The sequence below is a fragment of the Megascapheus bottae genome, chromosome 17 (assembly GCF_031878675.1).
Source record: "Megascapheus bottae isolate mThoBot1 chromosome 17, mThoBot2.hap1, whole genome shotgun sequence".
NCBI lineage: Eukaryota > Metazoa > Chordata > Mammalia > Rodentia > Geomyidae > Megascapheus > Megascapheus bottae.
The window spans coordinates 34,038,688-34,065,751 of record NC_143525.1 but is presented as its reverse complement, the minus strand read 5'-3'; the positions used below and the strand labels follow the sequence as shown (position 1 = coordinate 34,065,751).

The 27,064-nt window shown below is 40.7% G+C and overlaps 1 protein-coding gene across 1 annotated transcript in view; it reads left to right on the top strand.

Moving 5' to 3' along the window:
• Ikzf3 (IKAROS family zinc finger 3) overlaps positions 1-27,064 on the top strand; it is a 74,472-nt gene that overhangs the window by 34,799 nt on the left and 12,609 nt on the right. Inside the window, exons 4-7 of the mRNA XM_090350776.1 lie at positions 7,982-8,242; positions 10,283-10,450; positions 13,674-13,790; positions 24,080-24,196. Of these exons, the coding sequence (XP_090206902.1) occupies positions 7,982-8,242; positions 10,283-10,450; positions 13,674-13,790; positions 24,080-24,196 (663 nt within the window). The remainder of the gene's footprint in view (positions 1-7,981; positions 8,243-10,282; positions 10,451-13,673; positions 13,791-24,079; positions 24,197-27,064) is intronic.

Sequence of the window (27,064 nt, the reverse complement as noted above, 5' to 3'; positions counted from 1 at the left end):
ACATCTGTAATCCTAGTTACTGAGGAGTCTGATCTCTGAAGATAATGATTCAAAGCTAGTTTGGGCAGAAAAGTCCACTACCTTCATATCTCCAATTAACTAATAAAAACCTGGAAGTAGCTGTAGCTCAAGTGGGAGGATACTAGCCTTGAGTGGAAAAGGCTAAAGGACAGTGCCCAGGCCCTGAGTTCAAGCCCTAGGACCAACACACACACACACGCACAATTGTACTTGATTCCATGACATTCCATGGCTTAGCTGAGTAGCTGGGATCTTATCCATAGTAATGTGCACTGTAGTTCTGTTATTACAAGTAGTAATTTCTCTTCCTGAACAAGGGTGGATCACAGAACAGTGGCTCAAGGTTAGCCCACACAGATAGATCCACCTACATAGGAACCCAAAGCCCTGAATTCAAACCCTCATACTGCCAAAAATACAAAATAAAAAGATAAAGTAGTTATTTCTTGTTCTAGTGGCAAAGCAAAGACTTTCAGTGAAATTGCTTAACACGATTATTTTTGCTATGCCAATAAATACTTTATTTTCATAGATTAATATCATTGGTAAAATCCCTTTTAGCTGTTTTCTCATTATAGTGCTCTTGAATCTGAAATGGTGTGATTTACTCATTACCAGGTTGGAGTCTTTATAGGAAATTTAAAAGTCTGATGAGAACACGTTTTAACTTAAGCCAACTAAATATTATCCAAACTTGCTATCTCTTACCTCTTTACTACTGAGGTATTAATATTGTTTCTCCTTTTAGCCTGATCTACCTTTTGTAGTTTTTCATAATTTAAAAAATGAATAACCCTCTATCATTTTAAGTCTTAAAAGGAAAAGGACACAAGAGAGATCCTATGCATCAGTGAGTAGAAATTTAGTTTTCATTGGCACCTTATAATTTTACTAATTAACAGATATTAAACCCTACATCCACTAGTTCTCAATATAATCTAGGTTTTCCTCTTTCCCTCCCTCTCTCTCTCCTCTCTCTCTCTCTCTCTTTCTGCACATAAAAATGTGAATTAGAAAATGAAAATGACCCATCCTGTCTGTGCTCTTGTTCCTAATACAAAGAGACCATTGTAGGAAAATACAGACATTAATTTTATAAGGGAATCTGCACTGGTTCATCTGTCGGGCTGGATTGTGTGATAGCAGTGAATTCTATAGACACAACCTACAATACATCTATCTCCCATTTTGCTCTTTAGTGCTCCAAGCTTCTAAATCCTATTAACAGCTGTCAAAACCTGGTAAACTATTTAGATGCTTTCACAATTTGTTTAATTGGATAGTTAGAAAATGGCATGCTAGAAAAGTCGCCCCCCCCCCTTTTCTTTTAGCCTGGCTGAACATCTGTAGCATTAGGGCCTCATTATCTCTGAATTGGCATAGCAAATCAGTGGCATCATTAAAATGCCACATTAAGATGATTAAGCTTCTTTGTTATCCAGTTGACTTTTGCACGTGCTGAGGATTTCATGGTTATGACCCCCAATCCTTGTAAAACACTTAAACAACATCACCCATTTGTGTCTTCCCTGTCTAACAGCCTCTGCCTTGTCCCTCCCATAATATCCCCGGCAAACCTGAGGCTATTAACTTCACACTCTGTCCTTCCTGGAGATGGATTCTGAGACCTCCTAGCTCAGGATAGAAATTCAGAAGCTCTTTTTTTTTTTTTTTTTTTTTTTGACTAGGAGGAAGTTCTTAGTAACAACATGCTACCCAAAGCTCCCGAGATGCTTGTGCTTTTTGTATCTGTGATAGGTTCTTCTCTCCAGCCGAGCATTTTATGTGCTTGTAAAAACAAACTGAGGCACAGTTGGCTGAGACTGCTATTGCCCCTGAAGGATTTAGATGTTGGATCCTTTCCAGGACCCATTGTTTTTGCAATGTCTCAGGTGAAACCAAAAAATGTCTACTCTGGAGTGCAAGCCTTTCATGTGATAACCATCACCCCAGGAAATGAAACCATGTGTATCAGCCCCAGTGAGCCAAACCTTTGTTCTCTTCAGCCTACAAAATTCTCTCTGGGGGGTGTGTGTGTTAGTGTGTGTCATCTTCCTAAGAGACTTTCACAACAGAGCCAAAGATGGGAACAATTGTACCCCAGAGCAGCTCCTTTGGAACGAAGTTTAGTTTAATCCAATTTCCTATGGGTTAGATTCAATTTAGACATCTTTTCTTCCCTCTGGGAGTGTATACCAATTACCTTTATCAGCAATTTGTGGTTTGCTCTGTTCTTTTCTCCGCAAGGTCAATTATAAAAAAATAAAATTTACTTAGGAAGTCTTTAACATGTTTTATTATGAAATCATAGATCATACACAGAAAAAAGGCAACTGTAATTACAAGCACCTACAGACCCACCACCTGACTTAAGAAATTAATTTTCGCTAGTGTCTAGGAAGATTCTTGATGGCCTTTTAAACGTGGATTCAAATTGCATGTATTTATTATAAGATTAGAATGTAGTGGGAGATTATTCATATGACGAGCATTTCATTTGGTTTACCAATGCTTTGGTATACTATGTGGCATTTCTTTAAGTATATAGTCAAATATCTATTGCCAGATCTTCATGATTTGGGGCCTTCAGTAAATAATTTAAGGGCTGAAAAACTTTGCCAACTGAAAACTAGTGAAAAATGTTGACATACAGTAAGTGCATAATGTAAATCAACAAGAAAATATTAGTGGCTTTACGTGCAACATTTTATAGACATACCAACTATACAAAGATGAATCTGTAAAAGTTAACTTTCATCTTGCTAAATATAAAGGGTGAGAACAAAGAAACTGAATTTTATTTCTAGTTGCAAGTGTCAAGGAGGCCCGAAAGAAACAGCATTTATTCTACATCTGGAGGTTGAAGTAGAACATGAGTGTGGTGGAAGGGGAAGACAGAGAACAGGTTTGGAGCATCCTGGTCTGGGTTGAGGCCTGAGTGCCTATATTTCTAACAAGCTCCCAGGGGATGCTGGATCCAAGGACCTCACTTTGAGTAACAAGACTCTAGGATTAGAGAAAAAGGAGATCACAGAGGATTGAGAAATGAGATAGTCAAGTAGGCATGGGGCAGGTTCTAGACACTGAGGAGTTTGGACTTTATTCTATAAGCAAGATTAAAACATGGAGAGCTTCTCAACAGGGTTTATTGCTACAGAACGGTTAGTCTCACAAGGGGAGGTGGTATCATAAAGGCTGTGTGCACTGAAGACCAGTCAGGAGGTGAATGCCCAGGTCCATTCCTTTACCAAGAATTTACTGGTTCTTAATGAAGAACACTGTGCAAAAGTCCAGAACAATGGTCTCAGATCCCATTATTCTTAAAGTTTATGTAGAGAGTGTTTTTAAATGTTTTTATTTCCAGTCCTCTTCCCTAGATCAGTAGATCCAAAGTGAAAGCTCCCAACTTTCTGTCTGAAAACCACATAATCAGCTGGGTACCAATGCCTCATGCCTGTAATCCTAGCTACTCAAAAGGCTAAAATCTGAGGATCATTATGGTTCAAAGCTAGCCTGGGCAGGAAAGGCTTATCTCCAATTAACTAGCAAAAAAAGAAAAAGAAAACAAAAGTAGAGCTGTGGCTCAAGTAGTAGAGCATCAGCCTTGAATGAAAAGCCAAAGAGATAGTACCCAGTTTGAGTTTAAGCCCCAGTACTGGTACACACACACACACACACACACACACACACACACACACACACACACACACACACACACACGGATGGATTTACCATAGAAGAAGTGGGAAGAGGGGGGAAGACAGTTAAGGACAGTGCTTATGAAGTAGGAAGAAGGAGGAAAGGAGAGGAGGAAAAGAAGCTAGGTAGATCGATCATAACGAAAGAAAGAAAGCACAATTTCAATGAAGAAATGGGAGTCTAGAAGAACTAGTATGGTAGCCAGCAGAGTCACAGACAGGCAGGGAAATTGAAATGGTTCACAAAAAGGCATTGGACTTGAGAATCAGGACATTATTGAAGATCTTTAGGAGCTGAAACTCTGTGAGTTATGAAGGCAGAGGCCAGATCCCAAGGACTTTCATGTATAATAAAGGCTGGTAAACATACATGGCCTTTGTAGTAAGGAATGCTATTAAGGAAAGGAATGCTGAAAGAAGGTAAGTTTGGGTATCTTATGATATGAGGCTGTTTCCCTTCATGGTGCAGAAAAGTCATCTAAGCTGTTTATCTGGTAAACAAGCAAGGAAACTTTTGGGTCCAGTCATTCAAGGGTCTCCTCTAATATTCTGTCCATGTGACTCTTATGTCCAGCTCTCCAATTCTGTCTTTCTCATGCTTTGGCCAAGTCCTAAAATACTAAGCCCAGATTTGATCCTGATCGGGTTGGAATAGTATTAAATTCTAGGTTAGACCACTGAAGCCACAATTCTGCCCTGTTTTCAGAAAGACATACATACACATAAACTAGGTTGTTTTTCTTTGGGTGGTGGGAGAAATCGTGGGGCTTAAACTCTGGGCCTAGACACTGTCCCTGAGCTCTTCAGCTTAAGGCTACCGCCCTACCCTTGAGTCATACCCTCCCTTCCCGTTTTTCTAGTGATTAATTGGAGATAAGAGTCTTAAGGCTTTAACCATGATCCTCAGATCACAGTGCTCCTGAGTAGCTAGTATTACAGCCGAGAGCCACTGTGTCCCAGCTATGTTTTTTGTTTGTTTGTTGGTTTTGTTGGTTTTTAAAGAAATTCGATGAGGATTGGGAATTTAGCCTAGTGGTAGAGTGCTTACCTAGCACTCACAAAGCCCTAGATTCTGTTGCTTGGTACCACATACACAGAAAAAGCCAGAAGTGGTGATGTGGCTCAAGTGGCAGAGTGCTAGCCTTGAGCAAAAAGTGTTCAAAGACAGTGCCAAGGCCCTGAGTTCAAAACCCAGGACTGGCAAAATGAAGGAAAGGAAGAAAGAAAGAAAGAAAGAAAGAAAGAAAGAAAGAAAGAAAGAAAGAAAGAAAAAGAAAAATTCATTGATCATGGAATTACCTAAGTGTGAGTGTCTTCATGTTTTCTAATCAAAATGAAGGGGGTCATTTGTGTTGTCCCTTTCAATCTACTGTGTTGTTTTGTTTTTCTTTTTGATTTTCAATAGCTGAAGTTTTCCGTTGAGGTTCTTTTTAACACCTACATGCAAACTGAAGAGCACTCAAGCTTTGGTGGGATATCACCCACAGCTGGAGTGATGGAGGAAGACCAGAGGGTACAGGCCTCAGGTGCATTTTTCTCTTAAAAAAAAAAAAAAGCAAGCCAGTTGCTGGTGGCTCACATCTGTAAACCTAAACTACTCAGGAAGCTGAGGGCTGTGATTGTGGTTCAAAGTCAGCACAGACAGGAAAGTCCATGAGACTCTTATCTCCAATGAATTTCCAACAAGTTGGAAGCAGAGCTGGGGCTCAAGTGGTAGAGTGTAAGCCTTGAGCAAAAAAGTTCAGTGCCCAGGCCTTGACATCCAGCCCCAGCACTAGCACAAAAACGAAGGAAAAAAAAAAAAAGGATGTGGTGGAGGAGAAGTAGAAAAGGAAGAAAGGAACGAATGAACGAAGGAAAGAAGGGAGGGAAGAAAAGGAAGGAAAAATCAAGGGCAACAAATCCTATCTGAAAATAGGCAAGACCAAAGAAGAAAATGAACCTCTTCCCAAACAGGACTCATCAATTTACATAAAACCCAGCTACCTCGAGATGGATAAATTTGGTTTGGGTTGGGCTCATCCTGCAGCCCTCCAACTCCACCAGCCAAGAGCATGAAGTTGTGAACCATGAAATGTGGTGAGCAGAGAACAGTGTTAGCGCCATGGTTCCACTGTTGGTGGTTAGACCCTGTCTTGCTCGATTGAGCAAACACAGTTGATATAGATGAAAGGTAACCTTGATAGAAGTGAAAATTGAAACTGGGGTTGAAGGTAGCAAGTCAAGCCCAGCTGCAGGGGTACTTCCTCCTGTGTGGCAACACCAGTGACACTTCTGATATGTTTTGGAAGGGATGTCGTTTTTTTTTTTTTTTTTTTTTTTATCTCTCTCTCTCTCCTCTCTTTGTTAAAATGTTTTGGGTTTTAACATTTACTCCAGTGAGAGGGTGTGGAATACAGTTGGTTTAAAAAAAAAAAAAAAGCTACTTTAAGAGGGGGAGGGAAAGGAAAGTGGGAGAAAAACGAGGGGTAATTACCTTATGACATTAAAATTAACTTTAAAAAAAAGCTGCTTTGACTTTTTGTACTAAAATATGAAGTAAAATCCAAGAAACTAATAGTTCAAGATTAAACCTAGCACTGTGATCACACCTCCACTCATAACTGGCTGTGTACACTTGGATAGATCTCTGAAATCATCTCTGTTCCCTTGTTTTCTCATCTGAGACACAAGAGGGTCTCAGATGATTTCCAAATTCCCTATTGCCCTAAGTTCCATGGACCTTTAATTCTTCATGGGAAAGAACAACTTCCAATTCCTCAAGAACGAATATTTGAAAGAATAAGCATTTAGAAAATGTATTTTATGTGTTAAAAATCTCTTATGGGGCTGGGAGTTTGGCCTAGTGGTAAGAGTGCTTGCCTAGCATGCACAAAGACCTGGGTTTGATTCCTCGGTACCACATACATAGAGAAAGCCTAAAGTGGTGCTGTGGCTCAAGTGATAGAGCTCTAGCCTTGAGAAAGTCCAAGGACAGTGCTCAGGCCCCGAGTTCAAGCCTAAGGACTGGCAAACAAAAAATCCCTTATGGTGCTTATTATAGTATCAGATACATCTTGAGGTATTGTTGGTGTTTGTACAAAATTTTGCCTTCAGCCTGGCACTGGTGGCTCATACCTATAATCTTAGCTACTCAGGATGCTGAGATTGTGGTTCAAAGCTAGCTGGGACAGGCAAGTCCCTGACATTCTTATCTCCAATTATCTCTAATAAACTACCAAAAAAGAAAGAAAAGAAAGGGAGAAATAAAGGAAAAGAAGAAAGAAGAATAAAGGAAGAAAGAAGGATGAAAGAAAAAGAAAGAAGGAAAGAAAAAAGGAAAGGAAGGAAGGAAAAAAAGGCCAGAAGCAGAGCTGTGGCTCAAGTGTAGAGTGTTAGCTAGCCTTGAGCAAAAAAAGCTTAGGTACAACACCCAGGCCCTAACTTCAAGTCCCAGGGCAAACCTGCATACACACACATAAAACGACACCAGGTCACTCAACTCACTTGAGTAAGCCAGTCTTTCCTATCCATTCCTACTATCAGTTCTAGGGTTTTAAGCTTATTCTTCTTTAGCTTGAGTACAGGTATCTTTGCTTAGATTATGCCAAGTTTACTTATTGAGGGAAGTGGCTCCTTATTTGTATTAGAGAATTACTTCTTTTTTTTTATCTTTCTCAACACTATTTTGCTTGTTCTGAGGGCTTCTTCTTCATTCAGTGCTGTATGTTTATCAGTTCCAAGACCAACAGGAAGATAAGATGAGGTTTAGCAGGTCAGATACATGGAAGGGGCAGAAACAAGGCATGGCTTTGAAACTCAGAAAACGCCCACTATCTGTTCAACTCTCAATTTTGGTGGCTGAAATTTATGTAATTAAAGGATTCAAATGTTATTTTCTCCTTGAAACCTAAGGACATATCACCTTGCCTTTTTAACAACAACCAAAGTTGTAGATCTGAGAATCTTCCTTCTCCCCCCAGTATGGGGACAAGTTGCTCAAAATGTTTGTTTCATGATCTCTGAGCAGTCATAGGTAAAACCTGTCACGTCTAATTTCTGCATAGCTGAAAACTCCATGTTTATGTGTGTCTTCCTCTGTGATTCTGAATTTAAATGATGAACGATGACCCTAATAGTATTTCCTTGTTTTGTGGATGGACAACATAACATTCTGTTCACCTGATTAGTATCTAATTGTCAGTTGTGACTCTTTAATTTGGGAGCTGCTTTCAAAGCTTCCAATACAGTCATGATTTTTCTTTTGCATTTCTTGCCGGCAGATGACTCAATGAAAGTAAAAGATGAATACAATGAGAGAGATGAAAATATTTTAAAGCCAGAGCCCATGGGAAATGCAGAAGAGCCTGACATTCCATACAGCTATGCAAGAGACTACAGTGACTATGAGAACATCAAGCTGGAGCGGCACGTTGTCGCCTATGACAACAGTAGGCCGGCGAGTGGCAAGTTGAACTGTGATGTGTGTGGACTGTCCTGCATTAGCTTCAATGTCTTAATGGTTCATAAGCGGAGCCACACGGGTAAATAGTCCCCCCACTTTTTGCATCCTTCTGAAAATGCACCTAATGCACCTATGAGAGGAGTGACATTGTAGAATTTGGGGCTTTGAATTGTCTCTCCTGATCTTTTTTATCATTCTGCTACATCTCTCCCTCTCTGCATTGCCATTTGTTTTTATTTCTGCATCACCATGCATTTGGCAAACATATTGCAAATGCTATTAATAAAAACAAAAACTGGAGAGCATGGTATTCTAGGTCAGCCAAATACTTTTTCTTTGGTTAGTAAGTAGGAGTTAAATTGTATGATTTGCTTCTTTCTTGTGTTTTTGTGTGACATTTTAAAATTAAAAGCAAAATCTCTTTTTTGGAGTTCAAGTTTGGTCGATGAGAGGATTTTTTTATTACCAGTTTTGAAGAATATATCATCATCCAGGTAGAATGACTCAAGCCTTTAATCCTAGCTACTTAGTGTATATGTGTGTGAGGTGGGGGTTAATGTTAATTGGGGCATCAAAGTTGGGGCTATACTGGGCAAAAAGTTTGTGAGGCTCCCTCTCAATGGATGTCTGGATGTCTGGATGTGGTGGGCTGTGCCTGCTTTCCATCCCAGAGTGTTCAGGCATGGTGGCCCACACTTGTAATCCCAGCTATGTGAGGAAACACAAGTAGGATGGCAGTCTAAGCTGACCTGGGCATAAAGTGAGATCTTATCTCAAAAAAGTCCATGTTGGCTCAGTGGCTCACATGGCTAAGAAGGCATGAGGCCCTGAGTTTAAATCCCATTAAAAGAATCTATCTTCAGACAATAAGGCAACCTAGGAAGGCATATAAGCAATGATCCCACTGAACAGATAGATTCTGTCTGACATAAGATATGAAGATTCTTAAAAAGAAGCATTTCTGGGCCGGGAGTTTGGCCTAGTAGTAGAGTGTTTGCCTAGCATGCCCGAAGCCCTGGGTCGATTCCCCAGAACCATATACACACACAAAAAAGCCAGAAGTGGTGCTGTGGCTCAAGTGGCAGAGTGCTAGCCTTGAGCAAAAGAAGCTCAGGGACAGTGCCCAGCCCCTGAGTTCAAATCCCAGGATTGGGAGGGGGGGAAGCATTTCTGGGGCTGGGAGCATGGCCTAGTGGTAGAGTGCTTGCCTAGCATGCACAAAGCCCTAGGTTCAATTCTTCATTATCTCATACACAAAAAAAGCTGGAAGTGGTATTGTGACTCAAGTAGTCGAGTGCTAGGCTTAAGCAAAAGAAGCTTAGAGAAAGCGTCCAGGTCTTGTGTTCAAGCCCCAGGAAGAAGAAGGAGGAGGAGGAGGAAGAGGAGGAGGAGGAAGAGGAAGAGGAGGAAGAGGAGGAGGAGGAGAGGAGAAGGAAGAGGAAGAAGAAGAGGAGGGGGAAGAAGAAGAGGAGGGGGAAGAAGAAGAGGGAGGAGAAGAGGGAGGAGAAGAAGGAGAAGAAGAGGAAGTTCATGAAACTTATCTCCAATTAACCATTAGAAAAACCTAGAAAACCAGAAGTGGCACTGTGGCTCAAGGGGTAGGGCTGTAGCCTTGAGCTGAAGAGCTCATGGACAATGTCCAGCCCAGAGTTCAAGCCCCACAATCGACCAAAAAAAAAGACTTCAGTTTGAAGGGTTGGAGGCATGGTTCATTTGGTAGAGTGCCAGCCAACAGGCAAAAGCATCAGGTATCGAGTTCAAGTCCCTGTCACAGAGCTTTAAAAAAAAAAGAACAGATTTGAGTTTGAGTCTTTTGTCAAGGGAAATTTTGGACAAAACGAGTGTCAAGTGATATGAAAATTATAGCTCCTCTAGAGCTGCTGTTGTTTCTTTGCTCCGATTTAAGACAAGACAGTACCTAGAATAGCCTTGCTGAGTGGGAGCTCTTTATCTTCTGGAGGAAGTTTCCATATGTGAAGTCTTCCCCTTCACAGTGCAACTGTAAGTTCCCAGGGGTTCTCACTAAGGGTAAAGCCATCCAAAGATTTCTAATCTGTGTAGATGGCTTTTCCACTCACCTGGTGACCTTTTTTTTTTTTTTTTTTTGTCTTTTCTAAAGGTGAACGCCCATTCCAGTGTAACCAGTGTGGGGCATCTTTTACTCAGAAAGGTAACCTCCTCCGCCACATTAAGTTGCACACAGGGGAAAAACCTTATAAGTGTCACCTTTGCAACTATGCCTGCCAAAGGAGAGACGCACTCACAGGGCACCTGAGGACACATTCTGGTAAGTGAGGGACTGTGGAAACTAGAAAGAGTTAAGTGTGAGATTCAAATCTGTCATTCTCCTTCTGAAGGGTTGCCACAGCAAAGACCTCTAGGGCTAATTACACTTCCATTAAGGCATTAATTGCTCTCCGTCTGCCTTAGTGGAAATGATCTTCTCAACATCTCTGCGCCTAGAGAACAGCAGTCAGACAGGATGAGCCTGCCCACCCCTGCCCTGTGAAAATGCCTTTTGAATTTTAGCAAAAAAATTATTGGAATTTTCTTTTGGTAAACTTTATTAAAACATTATAATCCTAGCCTTCACACATACACTATTTTTTATATTAAAGACCAGACAATGTAAATGATAAACAGTTTGTAATTACCACTGAAAAGGATAAATTCTAATGTAAATTGTTTGGAGATCATATTTATTTATTTACTTATTTTTACAACACTGGTGCTCGAACTCAGGGTCTTATTTTTTTAATCTTGGAAAGATGAGTAGCAATCCAAGCACTGGTGAGTCACACCTGCAATCCTAGTTTTTCAGGAGGCTGAGATCTAAGGATTACAGACTTTCTTGCCACTGCTCGCTTCAAACCATGTAAAAGATCATGGGGAGAAAAACATTTGTGCTTATGTCAATCTACAATACTGCTTTAAGTAAAACCTAGTCCCACTCTTTTTTTTTTCCTAGCCCCACTCTTAAAAGTGGTGATAATTCATGATTAAATGAATCAATCCCAGGAACATCACCAAAACAGATTATGTGGCAAAGGGAGGATTTCTTTTTTTATAGATTATTTTGAAAGTAGTGAATTAATGAGTTGGATAAAAATTAAAGTAGTGTAGTTATCTTCTGTTCCTTCTTACCAACAATATCAACAACAATAAGCATTTTTTTTTTTGCCAGTCCTGGGACTTGAAATCCAGGCCTGGCCACTGTCCTTGGACTCTTTGCTTAAGACTCTGCCACTTGAGCCACAGCAATACTTCCAGATTTTTCTGAGTATGTGGTACAGAGGAATCAAACCCAGGGCTTTGTGCATACTAGGCGAGCATTCTACCGCTAGGCTACACTCCCCCAGCCACAATCGGCATTTTAAGATGGATTCTAGAGGATCTCAACATGTATAGAATCCAGATTTTTAGCTCTTGCAAACCTGCATTTAATCTTCATTTGGAGTTTCATAAAGATCTTTAAGTGCTTCAAATCCCAAAGTCTCTGTTTTAAACATAAAAGGAGGAGCTAGAAAACAAAGAATTCAGTAGTGTGGAAATAATACTTCAGTAATAAAGTCTTCAATTTACCTAGCAAGAACAACACTTTGTGTTCACCCCAAGCACTACAAAAAGGAAAAAAAAGCTGGGCTACTCAAGAGACTGAGATCTCAGAATTGTGGTTCAAAGTCAGACCAGGCAGGAAAGTCTATGGGACTCTTATCTCCAATTAACTACCAAAAAGCTGAAAGTGGATCTGCGATCCGAGTGGTAGAGTGCTAGCTTCGAAGAATAAAAGCTCAGGGACAATGTTTAGGCCCTAAATTCACTCCCAGGATTGGGGGGGGAAGGAAGGAAGGAAGGAAGGAAGAAAGGAAGGACTAAGGAAAAAATGAAAGAAAATAAAAACTTTAGTTCTCAAAATTCTGAGAAGTTTTTAAGGTATACTTGCTTTTCAAATCAGAAAATGAGCCTTACACAAATAAAATAAAGTTTCTGGGCAGAGAATCAAAAGGATGAAGGTTTACCTGATTTCTCCTAGTAAATCTAGGTGGAAACTTTTGCTTCATCTTAGAAGCTTAGATGAAGTCACTTTTTATCATTTATTTTTAAATCTATTATTTAAAAAGATCCTTAGTTAATTAGTTCAGGTTTTATTGTTTTAGCCCAGGTTTTGTCATAGTCACTGGCTAGATTGAGATTCATGTATTCAAGCATGCTGATGTTTTGACTTCTTACTGATGGCTCATGCCTGGAACCCTGGCTACTCAAGGGGCTAAGTAAAATCTGAGGATTCTGTTTTGAAACCAGCCTGGACAGAAAAGTCCATGAGATTTTATCTCCATTTAAGTCACAACAAAAAGCTGATGTGAAGATATAGCTCAAGTGGTAGTATGCCAGCCTGGAGTGAAAAAGCACACAACAGAGCTGTGTGCCAGTATTGGCACACATACAATTAAAAAAAAAAGGGGGGGGGCCAGGAGTTTGGCCTAGTGGTTAAAGTGCTTGCCTAGCATGCATGAAGACCCGGGTTCAATTCCTCGGTACCACATACATAGAAAAAAGCCGGAAGTGGTGATGAGGCTCAAGTGGTAGAGCTCTAGCCTTGAGAAAGTCCAAGGACAGTGCTCAGGCCCTGAGCTCAAGCCCAGGACTGGCAAAAAAAAAAAAAAAAAAAAAGGAAATGGACGCCAGTGGCTCATGCCTATAATCCTAGCTACTCAACAGGCTGAAATCTGAGAATTTCCATTCAAAGTCAGCCAGAACACAGTAACACTGTGGTTCAAGTGGTAGAGCATTTGCCTTGAGCTAAAGAGCTCAGGAACAGCACCACAACAACCAGGCCTAGAGTTCAAGCCCCATGATTGACCCCCCAAAAAAGCGGGGGTGGCTAGGAGTGTGACCTAGTGGTAGAGTGTTTGCCTAGCATGCATGAAGCCCTGGGTTTGATTCCTTGGGACCACATACACATAAAAAGCCAGAAATGGTGCTGTGGCTCAAGTAGTAGAGTGCTAGAACAGTGCCTGGGCCCTGAGTTCAAGCCCCAAGACTGGCAGTGGCCCAGCTCACACTTTCAGCCAGATGAACATCACAAAATAAGGAGCCATTTCCTATTCCACTTGGTACTCTACTCAACCTTAAGAATAAGAGGGCCCTATTTTTGTGAAGCACAAAGAAACAAACGCTGGGTGAGATAGTAATCATCAAATAGAGGTGTACACTGACATAATAATCTATTCTATGCTATGACCTTATTTCAGCTAGCTAGAATTTAAAGTAACACCAAAGAGTGTGGGGATTTAGCTCTGTGGAGCACTGCCTGGCAAGTGCAGGGCCCTGAGTTCAGTCCTCAGTTCTGCAACAATGAATGAATGAATGTAACAGATTCATAGGTATTGGTTTCAGCCAACCCTCTCATTCCTAATGAGCAGTGTGGGGGGAACCGCAGTGCATGTTCTGTAAGGGACCGGGAAAAGCCCCTAAGCTTTTGCTGAATGGCTCCTGTGTTCTCCTTCCAGTGGAGAAACCTTACAAATGTGAGTTTTGTGGAAGGAGTTACAAGCAAAGAAGTTCACTGGAGGAACACAAGGAGCGGTGCCGCACATTTCTTCAGAGCTCTGACCTGGGGGACGCTGGTGAGTTCCACAGCTCCATTCCACACATGTTGGCCCAGCATCCGCCCTTCTCAGTGATAGAATACAATGTGAATAAAATGACCTAACCTGCGCCTGTGGAGTTGGTATTTGGATGGGAACAGACAGATTATAACCAAAATATAGAAGCAAACTATATCAGCAGGTAAAGAAGTTGTAAGGGGCCAGGCGCAGTGGCTCACGCCTGTAATCCTAGCTACTCAGGAAGCTAAGATCTGAAGATCTTGGTTCAAAGCCAGCCTGGGCACTAAAGACCAAGAGACTCTTATCTCCAATTAGCTACTAGAAAACTGGGTGATGCTGTGGCTCAAGGGGCAGGGCTACCGGTAGCCTTGAGCTGAAGAGGTCAGCGACAGTGCCCAGGCCCAGAGTCTAAGCCCCATGACTGGAAAAAAAAAAAAAAGAAGTTTTAAGGGCTATGGAGACACATAAGGCAGGTACAGAGGATTGAGGGTGAGGTAATGAAGACTTACATTAGAAAAGATATTAAACAGACTTTAAGGCTTGAGGAAATGAGCCCTACAGACCCTGAGGGAAAAGCAAGTGCAAAGGTCCTGAGAGGCAGACTTGAAGAAGTGTCAATAGTCCTAATGGAGGGACAGAATGAGTCATGGAACATAAAGTCAGAGAGGAAACTGGAGACTAGATTTTATCAAGTCTTGTGGATGATTGTAAAGACTTTGGCTTTTATTCTGAGTGAAATTGAAAATCTTCAGAAGTTACTGAACATAGAGTGGTGACATCGTTTGAAGAGTCAATCTGTTTGATGCCTGTAGATTGATTGGTAGGCTAAGGTTAGACATTGGGGAATCCATTTAGGAAGCCATTGCAAGAATTCAAGCCCAAGAAAATCTGCCTTGGAAGTAGTTGAGGCATATGCAGGATATCATGACTGGAACTGCCCAGAACAGAAATTGCAAAGATTGGGAAAGGCTGGGAAGAGTTTGTTAAAACTGCCAGGATTTTCTATGCACAAAGGTTAAATCCTTGTTTGCTCATATGATTTAGTGATGTTTCATCTGGCATTTGGGAATTTCCTGTATTTTTTTTCATTTATCTTGCATCATTCTGGCCATTGGCTGAAATACTGTATGTCTTTCCCTATATCAATTGTGATTTTATTTCCTCCTCATTTTTTGCAGTTGAAACTTTTTTTGAATTACGTCTCTGCCATTGCCTTTTTGTCTCACCCACTTGACCCTCAGCCCTTTTTTTACAGCTTGGGGTGTGTGTGTGTGTGTGTGTGTGTGTGTGTGTGTGTGTGTGTGTGTGTGTGTATGTACCAGTATTGGGGTTTGAGCTTAGCACTAGGATGCTATTCTGTCTTAGTTTTTTTCACTCAAGACTGGTGCTCTACCACTTGAGTCACATCTCTGTTTCTGGATTTTTTTTGTGTGTGGTTAATTGGAAATAAGAGTCTCAAGGAGCTTACTGCCCAGGTGGGGTTCAAAACTTAATACTCAGGTCTCAGCCTCCTGAGTAGCTAGGATTACACATGTGAGCCCTGTCACTAGGCTTGAAAACCTTTTTTCATTGATTTCTTGAATGTGTTTATTAGACCAGGCACAAATCCCTGTGTGATTTAGTGTTGGATAGCAGTGGTTGTAGTTGAATAGTTTGAACAGCCTAACGTAGGAAGATTGTAAAATATGACAGAACAATGGTAAAACTCAGGGAGAATGAAGTGGAAATCATAAGTATTTAAACTGACCCCATACTGGAGTGAGAAGAAACTTTTTTTAGATAAAGGCTATTGTTTGGCATTAGGAACTGACCAATTGAATTTTGCTAACTTGCACTTGCTTCAGATTTTTTTTTTTTTTTTTTTTTGCTAGTCAACAGGGCCTGAGCACTGTCCTTGGGCTTTTCTCATGGCTAGTGCTCTACCACTTGAGCCACAGCCAGTTTTTTTTTCTATGTATGTGGTACCAAGGAATTGAACCTGGGTCTTTGTGCATGCTAGGCAAGCACTCTACCACTAAGCCAAACTCTTGGCCCCTTACCCTGGTGGCATCTGGTTTTATCAAGGAGTAGTTCCCCCCCCCCTCTCTCTCTCTCTCTCTCTCTCTCTCTCTCTCTCTCTCTCTCTCTCTCTCTCTCTCTCTCTCTCTTTCTCTCTCTCTCTCTCTCTCTTTTCCCCCCCCTCCCTCTCCCTCTCTTTCTCTTTTTGCCAGCCCTGGAGCTTGAACTCAGAGCCTGGGTACTGTCCTTGAGCTTTTTCAAAGCTAACACTCTACCACTTGAGCCATAGAACCATTCCTGGTTTTCTGGTGATTAATTGGCTAACTTTCCTGCCCCAGTTGGCTTTGAACCTTGATCCTCAGATCTCAGCCTCCTGAAAATCTAGGATTACAGGCACTAGCCACTGGCACCTGGATACTTTGTTTTGTTAAGGTTAAAGGCTTTCTGATTAGCAAGACAAGTACAATAACACATTCTAGTGGACTCTGTGTGTGTATATTGATTCTCTGGGATACAGTGGGGTGGTGGAGATCAATAAATTATATTCCATATACAATATATAAATAGTTGATTTGCTTACTTCCTACTTCATAACCTTTTCAGGAATTTGTATTTAGAAAAAAATTTCAAAATAAATATTTTTATTAAATTCAGTAGTATTACGCGACACAGGAAATGCCAAAATACAGAAGTTGAGTTATGTGCAGTTTATAGGGCAGTTTGGTGGATGTGTGCAGCAAACTTTAAGTCTCAGCAAAAAAAAAAAAGGTTAACCAAGTCATCAAGTTTTGATTTTCCTTTTCTTCCGTACTTTTTCTCTCTTTTTTTTTGTGGGTCATGGGGCTTGAACTCTGGACCTGGACACTGTCCATGAGCTCTTCGGCTCAAGGCTACCATTCTATCCTTGAGCCATCATACCACTTCTCATTTTCTAGTGGTTAACTGGAGGTAGGAGTCTCACAGTCTTTGGTGCATAGGCTGACTTTGAACCTTGATCCTCAGATCTCAGCCTCCTGAGTAGCTAGGATTTCAGGCATGAGCCACTGTGCTGGGCTTGATTTTTCTTTACATGAACATGTTGTAGTGATGGTTTTAGGTTACAAAATTGGTAAGGTCACAGTTTAGCCAAGTACGTATACTGCATGTCAGCAATGTATCACTTTGTTTTATATTTTAAGTAGTTCTAATACTTTTTTCCAGAGAGTCAAAAATGTAAAGAATGTTTACATTACACTAGGAGCCAATCCTTTGTTAACACTGGTTTCTATTTCTGATTCCTTCTTACAATTATAAGTCCAGTGTGGACTTTGGGTCCCATTCCAAGCCTGACCTGACCAGTATAGCACATCCAATGCCTTCATTCCAAGATTGGTGGCCTTGGAGTCTGGACTACCTATTGAGATGAGAGAGAATGAGAGAGGGAAAGAGAGAGAGAGAGAGAGAGAGAGAGAGAGAGAGAGAGAGAGAGAGAGAGAGAGAGAGAGGAAGGAAGAGGAGGAGGAAGGAAGGAAGGAAGGAAGGGAGGACGAAAAGGGAAGAGGAAAAGAAAGATAACAAAATGGTATCAACTGAAGTCCAGCCTTCCTGGAAGTGGATAGATAAAAAGGCCTTGGAGTGACATCCAGACTCCAAAAGAATGAAATTTCTGACTTTGCTGATTATTTTCTTTTAATTAGACATTTATTGAGTTTGCTGTATGTCAGATTGTGTCTGAATTATTAGTAAATATAATTAAAAGCTCAGTGTCTGCCCTTGAACAACTCAAAACTCAACAAAGCACTTACTCTTAATACAATGCAGGGATCTAATAGTGAGACGTGAGTTACTACCATTTCATCCCAAGTGTCTGTGCCAGACATCATGGGAATATCACAGTCCTAGTTTTTGTTTTTTGTTTTGCCAGTCCTGGGGCTTGAACTCAGGGCCTGGGCACTGTCCTTGGACACTTTTTGCTCAAGGCTCACCTTCTGCCACTTGAACCACAGCACTACTTCTGGCTTTTTCTATGTATGTGGTACCAAGGAATCCAACCCCGGGCTTTCTGTCTGCTAGGTAAGTACTCTACCACTAGGCCATACTCCTGGCCCCCTAGTCCTATTGTATTACACAATATGACGACTAGAAGAAAACACAGAAGTTCAAGAGCTCCATTCTCTCATTAACTTGAGCTTTGTTTCTAAAGAAGACTCACAGCTATTCTAGGCTTTTGTGTCGTATCATTTCATTAAAAATTATAACTATTGTTGGGCACTGTGGCTCACGCCTATAATCCTAGCTACTCCGGAGGCTGAGATCTGAGGATCCAAGTTCAAAGCCAGCCCAGGCACTAAAGACCATAGACCCTTATCTCCTATTAACCACTAGAAAATTGGAAGTGGTACTGTGGCTCAAGGGGTAGGGTGGTAGTCTTGAGTCGAAGAGCTCAGGGACTGTACCCAGGCCCAGAATTCAAGCAAGCCCCATGACCCACAAAACAAAAACAAAAACACAAAACTGGGCATGGTGGCTCACACCTGTAATCCTAGTTTTTCAAGCAGCCTGAGATCTGATGATTGGGTTCTAAGCTGCAGGGGCATTAAAGTCCAGAGACTCTTAACTACCAGAAAAACAGAAGTGGCACTGTGGCTTGAGGGTTAGGGCAGTAGCTTTGAGCTGAAGAGCTCAGGGACAACCCCCAGGCCCAGAATTCAAGTCCCATAACTGACAAAAATAAAGTATGACTACTTGGATCCAAATATATAACAGTGAGATCTTTTATAACACTGAGATCTGGCAATAGTAAGATTTTTAAAGTAGTTGAGTGGTTGCATTTATTTACCAAGCTTTCCAATCTTCATTCTCATTGTTCCACTCCATGTAATATAAGCATGGTTTCAGAGTAAACATATTTTTACCAATATACCAGCTTTTTATTGTAAAAGTTGAAACTTTCTGAGTTTCTTCTCCCAATAAATAGTATTCATTTTGCTTGCTCAAAAAGGCAGCAGTTTAGTGTGACTTTTTGTTAGAACCTGCCTCAGTCTTGATAGCAATCTCTTGTTAGACAATTCTCATTGCACAATAACACCCCTTTATTCCACTCTCTATTAGCTCCTGACCAACCACACCATAAAAGAGACAGGAAGCAATGCCTCTTATTTAAGCTCCATTAAACACTTCAAGACCTCATGAAGAATTTTGAACAAAAACAAAAGCTGAATACCATTACATAGTAAAATCCACAATCACTTTGAGGTTTTTTTTTTTTTAGAAAATTGCATCATGGAAATAGTTATCTAACACCCAGTAAAGCATGTGTAGGAACTAAAGGGAGAAACTATTCTTGAATTGTGCTCTTTTAAAGTTGACTTTTATTTGCTGGTATGTTTCTAAAAATCCCTTTGTTAATGAAAATTGATATTTGTTATACAGTGGAAAAGTGACATGAAAGGAAATGGATCCAGAATTTCAGTCTTACTTCTTCTGCGATCCCTCAGGAATTAAATGTACAAATGGTCTTTAGTCACCATCTCTTATTCCCCTGCCCCCAAACCCTTGCAACATTAAAAACTGCCAAACACCACCCAGGAACGGATTTCCTATTTCATCATTTAAACTCATTATCTTGTTCCCTTACTCTCTTGCCAAACTGGTTTTCCTCCACTTACATTTCTGAGACCTGATGTGGCAAGATAAGAAGTCTAGACTGTTTGTATAAATAGACAGTTGGGTCCTAAAGATGGAGAAGAGAATCCAAAGCCAATATTTGCCCCCCTTTTTTCTTTTCTTTTCACTTCCTGAACTCCTCTGTAATCATAAAGAGCCTTCCCAGAACAACTCCAGAACATTCCAAAATACCACACACTTTGTGTGTGAAAGGGCGCTCAAGCCTGGTTGGTGTCAATGGCTGACACCTATAATCCTAGCTACTCAGGAAACTGAAATCTAAGGATTGAAGTTTTGAAGCCATCCTGAGCAGGAAAATCCATGAGACTCTACTTAGCCATCAAAAAGCTCCACTGGAAGTGGAGCTGTGGTTCAAATAGCAGAGCTCTAGCCTTGAGCAAAAACAAGCCCAGGACCAAAACAAAACCAGCAGCAAAACACTAGCCATTTAGGCTGGGAGTTTGGCCTAGTGGTAGAGTGCTTGCCTAGCATGCACAAAGACCTGAGTTTGAGTCCTCAGTACCACATATATAGAAAAAGTCAGAAGGGATGCTGTGGCTCAAGTGATAAAGTTCTAGCCTTTAGAAAACCTAGGGACAGTGCTCAGGCCCTGAGTTCCAGTCCCAAGACTGGCAAAAAAAAAATAAAAATAAAAAATAAAAAAAGACTAGCCATTTAATAAAGAGAAGAAGAGTGTATCATATTCAGTTGAAAATTACCCTTTGCCTGTCTTGCAATTGGAGAACAGCTAACTCCCATGAAAGGCAAATTGACTGTGTTCTCATGCACAGTGAGGGTAAGATTCTTGGAACTGTTATTTCACATGTGTGATGATCCAGGGAGAAGGCACAATGGCAAGTGGGAGGCCTGTGGATTTGTTTTTGAGGATTTCTTTCCATCTAAACAGAGCTGTGGGAAGGGGAAGGGCTCCACAAGTGCCTCAACGATCCATCTTTCCACGGACACGCTGGAACTCTCTTTTGTTAAATGTCAGGCATTGGGTCACTGATTTACAGAGTAAGATTTATCTGGAAATGACTGTCAAGCTTGGTGGGTAACCAGGAACGAAAGATGATGTTATCTCAGAAAGCTGCCATTTCACGACATGCCCTAATTACGGTTATTTAGGTCAATGTGTCCACATTTCAACCTCCCAGATGTAGAGGATGCTGATTACATGTCTCCAGAAAGCTGCTTGTGGTCAATAATGGTGACTCTGGTACACCATAGGCAGTGACTGCTGAGAGGCAAGGCAGGTAGTAGTAGAATGCTTTCAGTAAGTTCTAGGTCATTGTGATTTAGCTATGAGAGGAAGGATGGCAAGTAACTAATAAAAGATAGTGGAAATGTGGGGGTAAATGTAAAATTCCCAAACATGAGTTTGCATTGTCATTTCAGTGTGGGAGGCAGCTGTACTGAGGCTGTGATCCCCTCAGAATTGTTCAAATCACAACCAGTATTCCCAGTTAAGGCCCAAACTTCACTGAACTTCCCCCACTTTTAAGAAAATAATAATACTAATAATAACCTTACTTCAAATTCCAAGCTTTGTCTTTCATCTCTGCTCTTGGTGCTTTGGGGAGTGCCACATCTGGTGGTGGTTTGTATGAAAGGAAATAATATATACATAATGGTTTCCTGTTTGGTCATTTTAGCCTATTCTTGAGCTGGACAAAATTGGATCCACTTCACCTAATAGCTGGGTCCTGTCACCAAGTGCCGAAGTCCAAAAGTTGCTCAGACCCCTTGTTCTGATCCTATTTTTTTTCTTTGTTGTAAATAGTCAACAGCTTAACAACAGAGGAAGGAATGATATATTTCTTTAGAGCTAGGATTATTCCTGATAAGGGTCAAAGTTGGCATTGTCACTAACTCCCTTTTGTGAGAGAGAGTGTGTGTGTGTGTGTGTGTGTGTGTGTGTGTGTGTGTGTCCTAGGGTTTAAACACAGGGCCTGGGCACTATCCCTAAGTTTTTTTCCTCAAGGCTAGTGTTCTACCACTTGAGCCATAGCTCCACTTTTGGCTTTTTGGTTGTTTATTGGATATAAGTGTCTCACTGATTTTCCAACCCCGGCTGTCTGAACATTGATCCTCAAGACCTCAGCCTCCTGAATAGCTAGGATTACAGAGATGAGACACTGGTGCCCAACACTATCCCCTTCCTTTAATCATTTTTGTCGTCATTGTCACTATCTCCCTCTTTTAATCATTTTTTGGAGCAAAAAGGAATGAATTTTTTTTTCTTTTCTCAGTTGTGGGACTTGACCTCTAGGCCTGGGTGTTGTCCCTGAGCTCTTCAGCTCAAGGCTAACACTCTACCACTTGAGCCACAGCTCACTTCCTTTCTGGGTTTTCTGGCAGTTAATTAGAGATAAGAGTCTCTCAGATTTTTTGTGCCCAGGCTGGCTTTGAACCACGATCCTCAGATCTCAGCCTCCTGAGTAGCTAGGATTATAGACATGAGCCACTGGCTGGTTTACCAGATGCTTTTTACTCCACTCACTCTCTTAAAGTAATTTCAGTTTCCTTTTCTTAAAGTCATCGGGGGTCTCCATCATTGGGATGAAGCTCAAATGGTGGAGCACTTACCTAAGAAATTCAAAATCCAGAGTTTAATCCCCAAGACCATGCACACACAAAAGGATATTAGAAATGTGTAGGTGCTTGCATGTTTATAATATCACAAAATGTTTGCTTCAGGCGGTTGTGGGCTGCAGCCTTTTTGTGTACAGGGAGCTTTACATCTTTTTCAATGAATATAGGATAGAACACACACACAAATATAGACAGAGACTGTATGTAGTCTATTAATTCTTAAATGTTTGCTACCAAGCCAAGTTGCAATGCCTGTCATTCATGCACTCACAAGGCTCTGACAGGAGGACTGAGAGTTTGAAACCAGCTTGGCCTATATAGCAAGATCAAAAACTAAAAAATTATAGCAGCAATCATTCATAGACAGACAGATAGATAATTTATTATGGGTCTTTTATTGTAACAATTTGCTTATCCCTGGCACAGGCCAGCATTCTGCTAAGCCTTAAAGTTTTAAGCAGATAGAATTCTCTTTATACCTGAAGTCTCATTAGAGCTGTCCCCTTTACCAAGGTGAATTATGCTATATTTATTCTAATTTTCCTTTCTTCTTTCCTTCCTCTCTCTCTCTCTCTCTCTCTCTCTCTCTCTCTCTCTCTCTCTCTCTCTCTCTCTCTCTCTCTCTCTCTCTCTCTCTCTCTCTCTGTCTCTCTCTCTTTCTTTCTTGACAGTTCTAGGACTGAAACCCAGGGCCTGAGCACTGTCCCTGAGCTGCTTTTGCTCAAGGCTAGCACTCTACTACTTGAGCCACAGCGTCATTTCCAGCTTTTACTGTTTATGTGGTAGTGAGGAATTGAGCTCAGGGCTTCATGCATGCTACACAACCACTCTACCACTTAGTCACATTACCACCTCTTCTAATTTTCTTTTATACTGAATTAAAGACTAGCAAGATCTTAGATATTCTTCTTCTGGCTCACAAATCTGGCTGACTTTTAAAATCATCTTATGAGTTTTGAAAATAGTTTTGCCCCCCCAAAAGATAAAAAGAAAGAAAGGAAAAGAAAAGAAATAACCAACTCCCTTGGGTGTTGGAGGCAGGACTTGATAGAATGTTAGCCAATGAGAAAAAGCAGTTCAAGTCCCAGTCTCTGACCTGAAAAACAAACAAACAAACAAAAAAAAACAATTGGCCAAATCCTGTCACCAAAGAACCTGATTTCACCCATTGGATGGAATTTAGGCATAGGTTTTTTGGTTTTTGTTTTTTTTTTCTCGCATGCTGTTCAGATTATTTCACTGGGTAACTAGGTCTGAGAAGCTACATCCTATACCATCCAAATGTCTATTTGTAGATAAACAATTAACACATATACTCTGTCTGTCCATGTTCTTCACATGTTCTCCAGAAACCTAGTAGAAACACATAAGACAAATGGCTCTTTAGTTTCAAGACAGCAGTATGGCCCTGGGAAATTTTAACTGAGACAATTTTGAAATGTGAAGAGCAGACAAAACAGACCACACAGAGACCAAAGAAATAGAATCTGAAAGATAGGAACTGAGAAGAGAATATTGAAAGGAAAAAAAACTCAGAATTTCAATACACAAATCACTGAGTAGATTTCTCGCTATCTGGGTGAGTATGCCTATTTTCAAAAGTGCTATTAACATAAACAGAGCAGTAAATCTGGGGCACCGTGCTTTTTTATTTTTTTTCAAAGTTGTTAAGAAGAATTATATTAGTGTGCAGGTGTCACACGCAGTTACTCAGAATCAGAAAGAGGACTGCTGGGGGTTAGAAGATCTCCAACTATCTATCTTTTGTTTGCAACCAACCACGTCCAGGCTGTCTCTTCAATACTTCCTCTTGCTAATGAAGAAGGTATTGGTTGGGGATGGGTCGGGCTTTCCCATTTCAGCCTAAACCTGCAAGATTTGAATGTGCCCTGGTGTCAGCCTCACTGACCATAGCAGCCACCCAGGGCAGGAATCTGAGCGTGAACAACAGGTAAGGATCACCAACTGAGGATTTGACCCCAGACATTGGTCTTTCCAACAGATTCCCTTTGCTCTCCATTTACTAACTTGTTCTTTTCACTCTTCTCTTTTATATTTTTCCAAACCAGCAAGTGCAGAGGCAAGGCACATCAAAACAGAGATGGGAAGTGAAAGAGCCCTCGTTCTGGACAGATTAGCAAGCAATGTGGCAAAACGAAAAAGCTCAATGCCTCAGAAATTCATTGGTAAGAGTGTAAACTCTTTTCCTGCTGTTGTTAGCAGATAGTTTAAATGAGATAACATGTAGATGCTTACTTCACAGCCTCTTCCTAGCTCAGCTTCTGTTAAAACAGGTAATTGGTTTCCATTGTACATATTTTATCCTTTGTCGTTTCTTTCGATGGCTCTAGTACATAGATTGAAGATAGTAACTACAGAATCTTAATGACAGAAGAAGGGGGAACATTTGGTATCCAGTTGCTTAAATGGAATTAGTATTTAAAATGTCATTCCTTCCTCTTTGCTCTGAATGACATATGTTGCATGAATTTATGCAACTTGTACCAGAAAGATGTTGCAGATAAGCATCCTTGGATCTATAAGTTTATTTTGTTAGCATGCTCAGTTTTTCCTCAGGAATTTGGTTGAGAACTAGCTTTAACAAAAAAAAAATGGTTGGGCAAACATAGATTGAAATAATTCAGTATTATTTAATAATTTGTCTCACCAAAGTTAATTTTTTTCTCTTTCTTTTTGCCATTGGTTTTTCACGTTGTCAGAACCCACAGCAGAATGAAATGACTAAGAAATAATTATGTTCATTAGTGTAAGGACTTCCACATGGCAGGGATATTTTGCTGTTTTCTCCCAGATGTTTACATGCATATGACCATGTTACTTAAAATAGATTTGTGGTTGGGAAGTAGACAGCTGAATTAAATGTACTGTTTTATTATAAATGTACAGTTGTATTATAAGTTGAAAGTTAGTGATATTGAACCAAAATAGTTATCAGGCAAAAATAGAACATCTTTAACACCAATATTTCAGAAACCTGTCAGTGCCTTTCCAGATCTGCTAATGTTTTGTCACTTCAGTTCTTTTGAGTTTATTCTTTCTGGTGGCTTTTACAGATACCAAATGCCTGCCTAGTTTTGAATCTGGCTAGATTCTATTCTGATCTAGCTCATGGTTTTACAAGCAGACATTCTATGTGAATTATAGAGTATATTAAAAGGAGCCATAGATTTCAAAATTACTCAACTTGGTATTTCTGGTTACTTACTTCATTTTCATTAGCTAGCAGTTTTTATATGCTCCCAGATGCTTTAAGAATAAATTGTGCCAGGTGCTAATGGCTCCCACCTATATAATCCTAGCTACTTAAGAGGCTGATATCTGAACATCACCATTCAAAGCCAGCCAGGCTAGGAAAGTTAATGAGATTCCACTTTCCAATTAACCATCAAAAAAGTTGGAAGTGGGGGCTGGGAGTTTGGCCTAATGGTAGAGTGCTTGCCTAGCATGCACAAAGACCTGGGTTCAATTCCTCTGTACCGCATAGAAAAGCTGGAAGTGGTACTTTGGCTCAAGTGGCAGGGCACTAGCCTTGAGGGAAAAGCCCAAGGACAGTGCTCAGGCCCTAAGTTCAAGACCCAGGACTGGCAATAAAAATAAAAATGTTGGAAGTGGAGCTGTGGGTCAAGTGGTAGAACATTAGCCTTGAGCAAAAAAGCTCAGGGACAACATTCAGACTCTAAGTTCAAGCTCAAAGAACAGCAACAAAACAAAACAAAAAACACTGTTTTAGACTAAAGTTGGTGTATTGCAGTTTAAGAAGATTCACCCTTCCTGACCACTTCATCTCTTCTTACTAAGATATGTCCAGGTTCACATGGTGACTTCCACAGGGAGGCTGGACACAGCAGATCAGTCAGCCTTCTAAGACAATGTCTTAAGGCATTGCCAGTGTGTCATTTAACCTTCATTTGTGTGAAGAGATTCTGACTGGCATACAAAAGAAAGTTGGAATTAGTAGTCTCTGATTTGAAGTGCATTTTAATGGGAGGAATGTGTTGATTCTAGAAATGGTTGAAGATGGCATGGGGAGGAAAATGGAGAAGAGATAGGCCAGGAAACTCAATTAAATCAAATGCATTTCGGTCCAAAAGAACTTGAGAAAGAACTTGAGATAGTAGGTAGGGCTCTACCTACTTTAGTCAAAGTTGCTTTGGTATTGTCATGCGTTACAGATGTCACATTTTAATTTACTAGATCTTTGCAGTTTTGCCTGTGGCCTCGGTGATCAGTAAAATCCAGTTTGTGGTTGTCATTTTCTCTATAGGGTTGAACTCTTCCACCACCAGCCTCCCTAGAGATGCTCAGTCCTCTCACCTTTAGAACCATTACATTCAGTGCTGGAATCAGAAATCTAGCTAGCAGAGTTAGCTCTTAGTGGAACTGAAGTAGCAGCTTCAAGAGCCAAACAAATGGGGGTGGAGAAATAGGGGGTGTCTTTTAGCTTCCTGTAAATTGTGATATAGTGTAATTAGAAGAGTAGCAGATTTGAAGCCACAAAGAGTTCCATTCTAGCTCTGTCATTCCTTAACTATGTATGTTAAGCCAAATAGCATGACCTCTGAGCCTCTCTCTCTCTGTGAAAGGAATGAGGGAGCTGATGAGGAAGGCTGCTCCCCTCTATGAGATGAATTAGAAAGCCCAGGCAACATTGCAAATGCCATTTTGTATCGTTAGGGCTTGTGCATTAACTCTAGGCAATTTTTCACTCAGGATTCTATAGATAGGGCATGAATATCATAAACCATCTCATGAATTGAGAATGCTCTTTTTGACTAGGATACTCAAGACCTCGAACACACTACCATTGCACAAGTGCACTACTATTGAACTATTAAACCTCCCTGCTGGGATTGTTTTTGTTGTTCCTGTTTATGTGGGATTGTGTGTGTGTGTGTGTGTGTCTGTCTGTCTGTCCATCTGGGGCTTAGACTCAGGGCCTCATTGTGTCCCTGAGCTTCCTTTGCTCAGGGACACTACCATCTGAACCACAGCTCTACTTCTGGCTTTTTGGTAGTTTATTAGAGATAATTCTT